At 43.1% G+C, this 14817-nt stretch overlaps 1 protein-coding gene across 3 annotated transcripts in view; it reads right to left on the reverse strand.

Moving 5' to 3' along the window:
* The window catches only part of PHIP (pleckstrin homology domain interacting protein), a 166558-nt gene that overhangs the window by 134114 nt on the left and 17627 nt on the right, over positions 1 to 14817 (reverse strand). For all 3 annotated transcript variants that reach the window (XM_059731372.1, XM_059731376.1, XM_019496868.2), the window contains one exon: positions 2888 to 3048. In XM_059731372.1, the coding sequence (XP_059587355.1) occupies positions 2888 to 3048 (161 nt within the window). The remainder of the gene's footprint in view (positions 1 to 2887; positions 3049 to 14817) is intronic.

Consider the following 14817-nt stretch of genomic DNA (forward strand, 5'->3'; position numbering starts at 1 on the left):
AAATGCAATGAGGCACATTGTGGTCACATCAAAACCATCTGTGCAAGGTTTATTAGCAGAGGGAGATAAAACTGTCTGTCAGTGTCAGTCACCCTAGAAAAAGGTCTCCTATACCACAATTTACCAAAAAATGGCAAGGTACAAAGATTTGTTCTGAACAATTAATCACTATCTAGGGATCTATTTTTCAGGAAAGCAAGTACTAGAGATAAATTTATTCAGTATGGCTTGAATTTGTCATAACTGCGAGACCAGATTTTTTGGGTCATCACTGGTTACACATTGACTGCAGGTAAGATTGTAAGGGTGCAAATGATGGACTATATCTTACTCCATGAGAAAGAGATGGTTGTGGCTAACGTGACCTTTAGCTTTTGAAACTGGCCTCTTTCAGCACGGGGGATTTTTGGACTTGCTCTTAAAAGTTTTATCAAGTCAATGCTCCCCTCACTCCCCACCACAGCAACAAAGATATTGTTAACTACTGCCCCAAGAGAGTTATAAAAGCAATGACTGGAATACATTAAGTACAACTACCACTCTGAATTACTAGAATACTGGTCACACAAGGCAGATGTTATCAACAGCCTCCTTAATTGCTGGAAGATAGGCACTCGAGTCTAAGTGTTTCAGATTGGGAAGGAGCCCAACTTTGTCCATTTGGCTATAGTGAAATGCATATTATTTGCTAAAATCCAGCATACCTAGCCTTCAAAATGGTTCACAATCCATAATACATCTATCCTCTTTATTATTTGCCTACCACACCAACCTTTGAGTCATCAGATAAAGTTATCAGTAATCATTTTATGTCTCCTTCCAGATAAATAATAAATTACTAAATATACAGCACCCAAAAGCTGATCCCCAGGAGAATGCCATTATGGGAAAGAAAAGAAACCAACAAGAAAATAAGTACTTGATAATTTTCTGCTTACAACTACACCGAAACCTATCAGTTAGCCAGTTTTAAATGTGTGCCATTTTGATTTCAAAATCAAAACTATATAATTGACTTAGACTTAGTACTGCACATCAATGCTACCAACACTGACAAAAGTAATAATTTCAATTTATTTTGACAAGGTCTATTTTCTGTAACTCCACTTGATTGGCATTAGTTTTTTCTGCATGCATTTTTGAATCTTTAATCAAAGACTCTATCAGCACTCTATTACTTTACATAGGCTTGTACCACACAGCAGACTTGTACTGGGGGGGGGGAGGGGGGGGGGGCATTAAATTTTGTAAAAGGTACCATATTTACTTGAATATAAAATTATGTTTCCCCCCTGCCATAATCAACATGGGGGTGGGAGACAAAGCCCCTCGTCTTGCATCTGCATATAAGGAAACTTCATTAAATACATTGGTTATCATTAAGCTGCTGCCAAAACAGCATGTGCTCAGCACTGGAAACCAACTATGAATCTGATTACATGCAGCCAACACTGAGCATAATTATAAACCACATGGGTCCATATTAGGTTCCTATCAGCATGTATGCCCATCACAAGGATAGGTTAGTACAGCCCATCTGAACAAGACATATGGTAGTGTCCACTGAGCACAGTCCCCTTCAACACCGACACTTTTTCATGGTGAACTTCTACCTGAATACATCTCAACTTCCTCTCCATTTCCATAGCCGAGCTGTGCCTTTCTTTCCCATTTCCAATGATTCCTGTTTCTTCACCAGCCTTATATGTCTGGCAAACATCACTAAACAGGACCCCAAACAGTGCACCCAAAATCTTTCTGTAGCCCCCTCTCTCAGCCTGTCATGTATTATTAGTGTGGCCTCACTCTCCATGAGATGGAGCCAGAACAGGCTGCCTTGTGCCTCATCTGCATATATATTTTTGCAGCATCCCAGGACTCGTGACAAGAGCACCCTGTTCTAGTCATGAGTGGGGGACTAATAGGCATGTGGATCCTTTGTGGGGGACTGTCTGAAGTACACCCACAAACTAAGCAGTGCTGAGCAATGGGACCACCATAGGTTGAAACACTGTTCATTGTGCTGTGGCCCAGTCCAATAAACTATGGGATAAATAATGAGCCTTTTGGCTTTATACTAACATCATGTATTGTTTGTACTATATACAAAGCAGATTCAAAAGTGCTGCTTAAGAAGTGAGTTTATGAAGTACCTGTGTTAAAACATGCAGCAGTTATAAAAAACCTAAGCTGCATCAATTCTGGATGAACTAAATTAGTATAGGCACATTTATCATAAAGTTGGTCAGTGTTTTCAAATTTGCCCCTCACTTCCATGTGCTCAGGGACAGCAAGGTCTGATAGTAAGAGCAGGGGATGGAAGGGGAAAGGGATTTCAAGGGGAAGATGTGGGGGAGGGCAAGGGGGCCACCTGACCCACTTAGATTTATTTTCCCTGCTGTAGCAGTGGGAGGGGGACAAATTCAAGGCAAACCTCCAATCAGATTCTATACCTGGAAAATTATAATAATTTTATATAAATTTCCATATGTATAATCTAATTATACTCACAGTTGACCAAATTATACTCACGGTTGACCAAATACTTTATTTAGCATTTGTTAAAATGAGTAAAATTTTCTTATTTAGATAAAAATTGATCAGAAGCCACTCACCACCACCCACTCCTAACCACTCACCACCACCCCCACGGTAAGATTTGCATGACCAAAAAGCAATTAAAACAAATACAAATTGCCTACAAAAGTATTTGGTTACATGCTTTTTAAAAAAGAATTTTGAATTATCAGTCAAATTTAATCACCTTCACTTATCTGATCCTTGCACATAAAAAGCATATATATTAAGGTATCTGACAACAGAAATAGCTAGATTTTCTCATCTATATTTAAATAAAATTGTATAAAAATAAGGAATTCACACTTACGGTAAATATTCGTCTGCCAGTCCGATCAAAAGTTACACAGTATACGGAAGATAAATGTCCTAAGATTCGTTTGTGCATTTTCATATGTTGATACACTGCAGTTGGAACAAGGCGTTCAAGTCTATATCTTCCATTTAGTTTTCTTGAAAAGAGGGTATCCACTACCAAAGGGAAAAAAAAAAATGTTTATATACTGCTAGGTTTCAGTAGCATTTATATTTTGTGGTAATTATATATTTACCCCAGCTGCCTATCCATAAAAGGAAAACCATTTTCAATGTTTGACCATTTAATGCGCACATAAGTTTTTATAACAGACTCTCATTTTAAACATAACACAGTCTAAATCAACTGTCCCCAGTAAACTAAGGGAAAAACATCAGGGCAAAAAGTAGCTCACACACCTCAGATTACTACTAGTAGAGGTGTGCAAAACGGGCTGTATTCAATTCGGATTCGGCCCAAATCAGGGACAACGATTCGATTTGTTGCTTCAGATCACTGTCCTGATTCGATTCAGCCAAATTCGAATCTGAAGATTCGATGCAGATTCCAAGAATCAACAATTCGGACATAGACACAGCTTTAAAAGTTTTTTCTATATACCTCGAGGTACCACGTGTGGCTTGTGAATGCTACAATGGTGGGGCAGATGGAGCATCCCACAGGAGCGTGGGGGGGGTGCTTGGTGGCGAACCCAGAAGTGGACCAGAAGTGCTTCTGGTCCACTTCCGGATCCGCCGCCAAGCACGCTGGGGGGCTCCCCCGTGCTCCTGTAGGATGCTCCCTCCACCCCAGCATCTCAGCATTCACGAGCCGCCTGGTACCTTGAGGAATGTAGAAAAAACATTTAAAGCTATATCTGAATCATTAAATCTTTCAGAATCTCTCCAAACAGATTTGGAGGGTTCCGATTCGATTCAGAGAAATTAAAGGGTCTCCCGATTCGATTTGAAGAATCAGCCGCTGAATCGAATCAGCGACTGAAGCTTTGCACAGCCCTAATTGTGAGCTCCTTTCGCAAAAGTAAAATAAGTCAATGCAATTAGATACCTCCACGTCTCTACTGCTTAAGGCAAATTCTGAGTATTAGAACTTTTTCTTTTTAAGATAAGAAGGCTTGTAAGGAAGAAGTTGCTTCTTATATGGGAGTCTTCTTACAAGCCTCAGCAAGGAGATAAAGGATCTCCAAGAAAAAAAACCCCAACACTGCAGATAAAGCTCAGCACAATAGTTAGGCCTGACACTTACAGCATGACAGACTCAGGTTTAGCACCAACAATAAAACAACACACACGCACACTCTTCCCTATAGTTTTATGTACTGATTTGGAAGAATAAGAACAAATATATTCTAAACACCATAAGACTGTTATAAAAGCAAATTATAAAATCGGGCTTTGGCCTGTTAAGTTCTTTATGTGCAACTGAACTTGTAATATATTTGCCCTTTTTGCTAATGTTTACTCATATCAGAGGACACTGCTAGCTAACGATTGTAACTTTTGTATTTTGGCCAGATTTAAGGTAAACCATCTGGAGGTCTGGTAAGTAGTTTCTGGTGATGTTATCATGACTAATCTACCATTGGGAAAAACCAAAATCCTAACCCAAAATTATATTCACAGAGAGATTATCACCTTTATGTAATAAGGGTGGCAGGAGACTGCACGCTTTAGAAAATAAGAATGTCAGATCAAAAACAGCAGGCTCCATAATTTGTAAGGGTCAGATTATTATTTAACAGAAAGAAATACACATTTTACTCTTTTACTCCTTTTGTTCCCTCTTTATAGAACATAAAACTTTAGAGCAGTGGTCAACAATTTTGTGCTGGCACAGGCTACCCTCTGCAAGCTGGCCTCCCACAATGAGCCACAAGTTTCCACCCCTCACTGTCCAGCTGCCTCCTCTTACCCTTGCCACTGAGTCCCATCCCCTCAATAGTGAGGGTCAGCACAGATGTGGAAGAGCAGCAAGCTCTACAGTGAAGAGTAGCACTGCAAAGGGAATGTACAGCATGGTATAGCTGTGCCCCAATCCACAGGGCTAGATCAGAGCATCACAGGTGAGACCTCTCTGCAAGCCTGGTGTGATCTGCAGGCTATAATTTACCAGTCTCGATTTAAAGAATTACACACACAAAAGCGCAGGCTTCAAGGGCACCTCACCACAATTCTGAACATCTCTGATCACATTTCAGAACAGGATATGCAATGAAAACACAACTGTACAGATAAATAATTACTCAGTCCCAAAACCGAAAGAGAAATAAACTGGCCATGAGTTAGCTTCATTAGAAACTTCTAATTTGTGGTGTTTCGGGAACAAAGTTCTAGGACATCTACTCGTTGGAATTTTTTTACCCTAGACCATATATATTTTTAAGATTCTCATCACTTTATAGAAGTTACTTTACAATATGGTTGACTATAATAATGGGCCTGATAATCCAGGAAGGTCTGTCCAGTCTTATGTTCCACAATATACTAGATCTTTGTGAATCTAGTCTTTGTCTGATTCCTACATGTATTTACAAAATTAAGTAAATGAAATAAACATCTTACTCTTTTCAATTTGTTTGCTCTTCTGTGATTTATGGAGCAGAACTGTTTAGAGTATGGGTCAGCAACCTTTGGCTGACATGGGCCACCCTTTGAGGATAGGCATATAACCATCTTGTGGATCTGGCCCTAAACACTTACTTCTTCGGTATTACTAGGCTTCTGTGGTATAACACCACTGAACACAGAAACCATTAAATGATTCCACAATAGCAGAGGTTGCCAAGAAAGTGCTAAAACCAGATGAAATGTTTGTTTTTGATGAGAAACTTCACTAATGAACGGGTTGTTAGCAAAGGAGATGTCCTTCAGAGATTTAACTTCCATCTTGTTTCACATCTACACATGAATGACTAGTACCTCTGGAAGCTGGTGGGGGGGGGCATGGAGGCAGTGGGAGAAGCTTGGCAGCAGCGAGCGAGGGAGCTCCTGCAGATGCCAGTGGCGCTGTCGGAAGCACCAAGCACCAACCAAGGGTCGGCAACCACACACAGCCAGCCGGGGTGGCAGACCGCCCACAGGCGTCACCGGTGTCAGCAGTGGGGTGGCAACCACCTGCAGACACCACCAACAGTGTCGGCGCCACCTTTTTGTAGGGGGTTCACCGCACGCTCAGGGGGTACATGTGCACCCCCTACATGTCGCCCCTGCATCTACATCAGAACAGTACAGGAAATAGTAACAGAATTTCTCAGTTTAAATGATGACAGTGCTCTAAGCTTTGACATCCTTCTTAGAGTATTAGCCAAATACCTGTCAAGAATGATGGGGGAGTAGCAGGCGGGGAAGGAGAACCGTGGCCACCCCACATTCAGGTCTACTTCCCTTCTCCTGCTTGGGGTCTGGGCCCATTTCCCCAATTCTTGCCACAGCAGCCAGGGGAGGGAAAGAGTGGGTCCAGGAGTAGAGAGAAGCTGGGCTGCCCCACACGGCAGGATGGGAGGAGGGGAGGGGGGGAGCAGCGCCCGTTCTATACAAACATCCCTCTGAAGTGCCCATTCTATACAAACGTCACAGACGCAGGTTGAAGTAATGCTCTGCTTCTTCCACTAAAGTGCAGGAGGGAGGGGGTTGTTGGGGGGGGGGGGGGGGTCTTTGTTTTTGTTTTTAGTGTCTGCAAGCAGCCCATGTTCCAAAAGTGACATCACTAATGTTATACGGGAGGTAATTCCATCTCTATTCCTACTTCCCATTTGGTAGACCTAAAGATTTACCTTAACCCTCTCAGCTATGGCACCGCACTACAAGCTCATGTTCAACCAGTTATCTAGCATTATCCCAACTCCTTTTCAATCACTCCTTCCCAGGATGCACTGGAAAAAAACCTGCATATTCTTCCCTATTTTATAAAAATGACCTACATTTTTTTGTTGCTAGATATATGTCCTGGAAGTCTATTATGTTAAAATGCACCTTTGCTTACGCCTACTTTTCTAAGTGATCCAGGTTGATGTGTATAACTGACCTATTCCCATGATTGACCATTGTCCCAACTTGTGTCACAGGTAGATTTTATCAACTATAATTTTACATTTTATTTCATAAAATCGATTTAAAAAAAAAATACTGAATACCATTGTTACAAGAACGAATCTTTCTAGCACTCCGCTAGAAACACCTCTGCTGAATGACACTTTTCATTCTATGTTCTTTTTGATTAATCAATTTAAGCCATTTAATAGAGCAACTGCTTCATTATTACTTTTTAAAATTATAAACATCAAATGCCTTACAAAAGTCTAAATGCATCATGAAGACATAGGCAGACAAGATTCCTTGGGTGAATCTGATATCTTTTATTAGACCAACCCAAATAGTTGGAAAATAATTATTAAGCAAGCTTTCGGGTTCAAAAACCCTTCGTCAGGCTAAGGAAGTTTCAGCAGTTGGTGTGTGCTCTTCCTGGATGGAATGAAAAGTAAAGAAGTCAGCAGCTGGGCTGGTATGCATACAAGACAGGTAGTCAGTGAAAACGTAGACTGAGAAGTCAATGGGTAAGAGACAGGCGGGAAGGGGGGAGGAGAGAGAGAAGGGGGATGAAAGTGGAGAGATCCCTGGGGAGTCAGATGTCAGGCAGCTTATAATGTGTCATAAATCCAATGTCTATATTTAGTCCATGATTTTTATTATCCAGGAGGTTGATGAAGTGGAGTTCATAGGCTCGTCTCTGGGAAGTGTTTTGTAAGTTTCCTTTGAGGATAAGGACTGAGAGATTGGAGAGAGAGTGGTTTTCTTGTGAGAAAACCTTCTCTTTATGAAGACACAGCTGTACCAAACTTGTCAAGCTTTTTGTTTGTTTGTTTTTTTGGGGGGGGGAGTGTTGAGGGGGGGGAAGAGAGAGAGAAACAGAGAGAGAGAGACAGACAGAGAGGGGTACATCCAGTTATAAACATTTTATAGTGCACCTCTTGAAAAATGAGCCCTCAGAACAGATCCAGCTGCATTTCCCTAGTGTCATTCATCCTCTCCCTCCACTCCAGGCTCTACCACTGAACCAATGCAGATCAACAGCTTGCATGTTCATCTCACACAGGAAGAAGAGAACTGACATTGAATGCAAACACTTTTTATTCACCGAGTCCACTGTCAGTCCAGGTAAAATAAAGTAGCCCGCATATTCTGGGGCACGCTAAATGAACATACGTTTCTCCCACACGGAATGAAGTTGATTCTGGCAATTTTTTTCTAAACTAGTGGCCAGCAACGTACAGCCAACAGGCCAGATTTGAACTGCAAAGGTCCAGTCTAGTTCACATTTTACTAAGGGCATGTCGATTCCCCAGCTCTTTCATCTGGTGTGTGTTTTGCTAATGGATTGCCTACAGCCAACTTCTACAGTCCAAGTGGAGGGCTGCTCATCCTCACTGCAGCCTCACTGCTCATCCTCTGGAGCAGCCCATGGCACCAGCCAGGTTATAAGCTGCAGCCCTCATTTGTGAAAGGCTGCTGACCCCTAATGCAGGTTCTTAATGCAGATGCAGGAGGCATGCAGTTCCAGGAAAAAGACTCATAAGAATTCCTGTTAACTCAAGCAAAACTCAAGTGAAACTCCTGAGGCATGTCCCAAGTACTATCTTAATAGAGAAGAAAAGTATGGGGAAGGAATCCATCACAAAAACTTGATCTTGTGAGCCCTTCTCACAGAGGTAACTTATCAAAAAGAACACCATCATGGAGACAAGGGGCAGTTAACAAGTCACCATCATCTTAAAAAGTAAGCCCATGATAGTTATATGAGAACTAGATTCAGGTCCAACTGTGGAAAAGAGGTGTAACTGTGGAAAACACCTTCATCACTCAGTTCTTGATAATATTCAAGGTTACAGAAGGTAAAGAACATAATATTTTAACACATCATGCTCATTTGTTGGCCATGCTAACAGAAGGATTAGGAGTTAGGAATATCAATCTAACAGGCTGTCTAGAACACTGGGAGTTGTTGGAGAAAAGTACTGGAATTGCACCAAGTGACAAATTTCACTCTGAAAGAAGACACTGATGTCTTACTATGAATGAACATGGGTTCTACCTACCAAAATTGCTTCTGCCATGCAAGACAATCAAAAACAGCAGGACAGACATTACAAATGATGTAGGGAATCAGGGGCATGGCTGGGAACAAGATTAGAAAGGCATCCTGACACTGAGCCTCAACTGAGGCCTCCTCTCAAGCAGGAGGGATATTTCTTCTGGACATCAGTTGCAAAGAGAGAGCTCTGGGTAGCATCTGTCTGCAGGATACAGTTCATGATTTCCCACTCACATGTGAAGATTACTCTGCTGAGGCAATTTGCCATGGCATTTTGATATCAGGAAGTGCACCATGAATAATTTATCTGATGTGTGTGCCACAGCATAAGCTGAGCTGCTTTCCAGTTGAGCTGAACAGACCTCAACTCCCTGCATGCTATATAAAACACAGCAAAGTTGTCCATCATGACCTGAATGTTATGGCCTCAAATCCTCAGGAACTCAAGTTGGGAAGGCTTATGTCACTTTCCTCCATCACACTAATAGGGACCTTTGCTTCACTGCAGACCCAAAAGGTCTGCATCTCCAGACACCCAATATACATTTCTTTGGCCCTGGAAGGAAGAATTTCATTGACACTAATGGCAGAGGAAGGAAGCATGGGCGAAAGAAGGAAAACAAATACTGGACCAAGAGTCATGGTCAGAGGATGTCTTTTTGGAGACTAAGACAGTTTATAGCTAGGTCTTCGTAAGTAAAAGTATAAGTAAAATTTGTACTGGTCTTTGATTTCTTACTATTCATTTGTCCATCGAGTTCTGAAGTACGCACAAGATTCTGGATCAAAGAGCACGTAAAAGTACCACATGATTAAACTAGATTAAGATGGCAACTTTATCACGATACCAGTTGTTACAGATGAACATTTTACAATGTAAGATAGATACACACATATGGCTTCACTTTGCAGTTTCTCTAACAAGGTAGAAATTCCATATGCATTGTCTCAAGGATTTGCACATAAAATTTAATCATTTCAAGAAGCAGTTAGTAATAACTTGTATGTTGGAGTTTGGAAGGCTAAGTTCACATGCAACCTGCTATAAAAAAAATTCTAAAAGCAAGTTATAATGTACAGGTTTCCCTCTATTTATGCAGGTTCTATATATGCGAATTCACTCTTATGCAATCACCCTTTTTCTACCCAAAATTCCTTATGTGCACAGTAAATTCACACTTATGCAATCAGGGCTCTGCTTGTCCCCACTCACCCCAGCCACTGGGCTGCACCATGCTGTGGTGCAGGCAGGTGGTGTCTGCTCCCAGGTCTGCTGCAGTAGCTGAGGCGAGTAGGGAGGAGCCCCAGGAGGTTCAGGGCACAGTGCCTGGAGTGCCAGGAAGAACCCGGTGCTGCCGCCAACCCCAGCCTTGCTTGCAGGAATGAGGCAATGGCACTGGGAGGGGGGCTGGCCACCCCAGAATTTGCCGTAGGTCCCCCAACCTGCCCGCCGAGTGCCAGGAAGAGCCCGGTGGCGCCGCCGGCCCCAGCCTGCAGTGGCAGCTTGCTCTTGTCCCACACGCAGATCTGAGGGCCTGCACCCCACCCCCAGCAAGAGCCAGCGCAGCCCCTCAACCCGCAGCTCTCCCAGGGGGCACATAACAAAAGCTGAGCCCCCCTCATCCCACACCCACTCAGTTCCCACCACTTTGGTGCCTGCTGCAGGCCCAGGAGCTGCCAAAGAGCTGTGCCACACCCCTCCCCTACACCCAGCCTTACTCCCTCCCCTCCATCACCACCATGGGAACATATCCCTGTGTGTTCCATTGTAAACTGGGTCCACTTTGGTGCATAAATCAAATTCACATATTCTCCAGGAACACATGTACTGCATTAAAAAAAAAAAAAAAAAAAAGAGAGGAAAACCTGTAAATTAAGGCAGTGCAACCCCCTGGCTTTCAGAATATACCTTCTGATTTCTGTGCAATCCCATTCACATTCAGTAAGTTTGCACAGATGACTGTAAAGGTGCACCGATACATCGGTCCCATATTGGATCAGCACCGATTTGGGAAAAATTGAGAGCATTGGCAATCAGCCTTTTTCTGTCTGATGTGGCCGATAAACGCTGTGTGCATGTGTGCAGCTGCAGCGCAGCACACAGGCAGTCAGGAGCGCAGCCCAACAGCATGGATAGCAGCCTGGTCTGGCTGGTAAGTTGGTTGTGCGGGAAGGGGGGCAGATTGAGGCTCCCACAGTGAGATAAGGAGTGGGGCTGGGGCAGGGCCCGGCTGGGGCAGAGCATGGGGCGGAGCCGTAGCTTGGTCCAGGGGGCACAGGGGTTGTTCCCACCGCTGTACACACCCCAGGACAGCATATACCCCACGGATCTATGTGGGAGGGAGGGGGGCTGCCGCTGCAGGCTGGGGCTGTTCCAGGCTTTTCCCAGCAGTGTGCTGGGCCGGGCTGTGCTCGGGGTGGGCGCCAGTGGCAGTACTGGGAGCACAGATTCGGCTGTAGCTACCCCAAAATTCACTATAGCCCCGCTCCCAGCACTGCTGCTGTGTGACCTGAGCACAGCCTGTCCCAGTCCGCCATCAGGAAGAGCCCGATGCTGCTCCCAGCCCTACTCTATACACAGATTTGGGGTCATGAGCCCTTTCCCACCCTACACTCAAACCCTCCCAGGGTGTGCACAGCAGCAGGAGCCACCCCTCCTCCCCCCAGACGAGCTGTGGCCCCACTCCCTCCCTCCCAACAGACTTACCAGCCAGACCCAGCTGTTCTCCATGCTGCAGGGCTGCACATCTGAATTGGATAAGTATCGGCCAATATGACTCATTAAAAATCAGCCATGAGTATCAGCCCAAAAAATTTCTATCGGTGTATCCCTTGATGTTTGAAGGCTTTGTTTCTATTGATGATGCAGACAAAAAAATAATTTCTAGCCTGGTTCCTTCTAGATGAGCTAGCTTTTCTAGGCCAATAGAAGTAAAAACTCATGACAAAGCAAATGCAGTTCTGACAAGCAAATCCTTTGACAGAGGCGGTACAATTAAATAGTCCGAGTTATACAAAAACTCTTAAGAGTTGCACAAAACTGCCTAAGACAGTGGTTCTCAACCTTTTTTGTACCCAGACCTATTTGTAAACACTGATGGCAGGTTGGGAGTGAGGGGTACTGAGTTGGGACTGGCCAACTCATGTACCCAGACCCCACTCCCCTGTGCGTAGGGCAGAGGGGTGGGTGTGTGGGGCATTAGGGACCCCAAGCAACCCCTTGCAGGCTGCAATTCTGACAGCCTGCATGGGAAAAGCAACACGTCTCCCATGTTTTTCTCCTTTAAAGGACAATACATTTTTAAAGTTGATACATTTTTAAAGTTTGTTCGTGACTCTTTCATATATTCGTGGGACCAAATTTTGGGTCGTGACCTACAGGTTGAAAAACACTGCCCTAAGAGACATAGGCAAAAAAAAAAAAAAAAAAAGTGTGTACTAATACCAGCTCTTTCACTTCTCTGCCTCATTTATATTTTACAGATAGGAAAACTAAAGATTCAATTTACTCTTACTCTAAAATCAAAAGATGAAGATTTGGTTTTAAATGCAGCACTCTCTCCTCAAAAAGTGGGAGACTGAAGTTTTATTCCTTCAAGCACTTCATTATGCACAGATGGTGTACAGGAGACCGCACTCTGACTGTTCTGTAAAGCTATGAGCATTAACACTGCAACACTAGACAGCATTAAACAAAACTTTATATGCATAGCTTGGAAAAGCAGATATAAATCATCTATTTAGCTGCAAGTATTTTTTTTTTTTAATAATTTCTCTCCCTCTCTCTTATGAAATAGTATTTCAAATTATTATATAATAAAGGGTGTGGGGGGAATTCTCAGTGGGGTTTGGGGAATTACCATAGCTCAGTCTTGCAGGTAAACAACTATGCATTTTCTCCTAAGCGATGATGCGTGCTTTCTGAGGCTTGTATCCATAAGGGATGGCGTCTTCCAAATAAGAGCATGATTCAAAACCTAAGATTATAGTGTTGGCTGAGCCACTCACAAAGTCTCAGCACGCCCAAACAGCAGTGGAGATGTTTGAGTTAGACACTGGGACCATCACCTTCGACTCGATCAGTCAGAGACTGAGGTCGCGATGAGGATCGCACTAAACCACGCCTCACCAGCCAGTCAGCTCACAAATTCAGGGACGCCCGACTTGTGAGAGGCTAACAAAGCCTAAGTGGACAGAAAGTGCGCACACTTGGCAAATGGCTCTGACCGATAAGTGCCATTGGTATATATTTATGTTTGTTGTGTTATTGTATGTTATAGTCACATTTGGTATTCTATTGTTACTTGTAACCATCCCTTTGTTGTTAAACACAGTTGTTTAAATAAACCTTCTCTCAAATCCAGCCGACTATTACCGGGCTGTGACAGAAGGGCTTAGCCTGTCTGTCTGTCCATCCACAATGCTCTTGGAGCACTGACTGGTTAGTGAAACAACCAGAGTGTGGGGCACTGCCATGACAGCAGGGACAGAGCAGGGTTGGGGGGGGGGGAGAAGGGGGCAGGGCAGCGAGGCCTCCCCCCCTGCTCTGTCCCAGCCATCATGGCAGTGCTCTGCTGCCTCTGAAGAGCAAGGAGAGGCAAGGGGAGTGGTACTGGAGGCAGCAGTGGTACAGGGTGCTGGCAGATGGACAGTGGGGCAAGCTTCTCCCCCACCTGCTCCTGGAGCATAGAGGTGGCCCACCCCCACTCCCCCGGTCATTCATCACAGACAATTCACTAGTGTGTGTGGGTGTGAATTGATACTTTACGACTTTTTTGCTCATTCTGTTATGCAATTCCTTTCACCTTTGAGTAGGTTTTTCATACACCTTTAAAATGATTATTTCAGCCATGATGGTATTTCCAAAAAACCCTGCCCCAAAGCTAATGCAACAGCACTACTCAATTTAAATGCATTAAGAAGCAAAGTAACAAGTTAGACTCCTTATAGAACATCTCTGTTGAGGAAGAGATCACAACCAAAAAAAAAAAAATAAATAAAAAAAAATAAAAAAAAAAAATGAACCAGTTGAAGAGGTCATGAAATCTTACAACAATGAATCACTATCAGCAATATTAAGATAGATTTTCAGTAGGTGTCCTCTAAATGTTTTTAAAGAGGAAAAGCAGCTGAGTTAGTTCAGGATTCCCATGACTAAGAGGCCAACTTTCTGCAATGACTTCAAAGCCCAGAGCAACAGAACTCCGTTTTCAGCAACCTACAGTCCTTTCAGCAATCCTTTCTGCTTCTACATCCTCCCCTACCTAAAGGAAGTAGTTAAAAAAAATTCTTTAAAATGTGGTTAGCATTTTTAGCATTGAAATTAGCATTTAGGCAGTTTTTACTAAACATTTAATTTGTGCATGCAGAAATTAGCAATTTGACAAAAATAGCTCAGTTGATATGAACATACAAGAGTTTGTGCAGGCTGTAAATAAATCATTTCTTTGAAATGTATGAATTAATCCAGATGTGTTTTAATTTTGTCTTAAGCAACCACCTTCAAAGTGGCTGGCACAAAATTAAGAATTTCCTTAAGTTTCTCATTCTTCTTATGTTTGATGGGCTCGTTAGCAAGTCAGGGAACCTGGGTGAATGCCCAGTGAGATGCAGGTATCCGAGAAAAGACTGTAGAAGGCAAAATTAAATATTCTCTCTGCTCTTCAACTTTGGTCTATGCAGCCTGAATAATATTTTTTAAGGTTTGGGGGTTTCATGTTTTGTTTTGCTTTTAATTTTAGCTCTCGGTAAAAAAGGGTTCTTGGGAGGCAATGTACAGACAACAAACATGACAGCTCAACTTAGAAAAGAATGTCATTCCAACTCATCTCCCCAAA

Source organism: Alligator mississippiensis, chromosome 1 (genome assembly GCF_030867095.1).
Source record: "Alligator mississippiensis isolate rAllMis1 chromosome 1, rAllMis1, whole genome shotgun sequence".
Taxonomy (NCBI): Eukaryota; Metazoa; Chordata; order Crocodylia; family Alligatoridae; genus Alligator; species Alligator mississippiensis.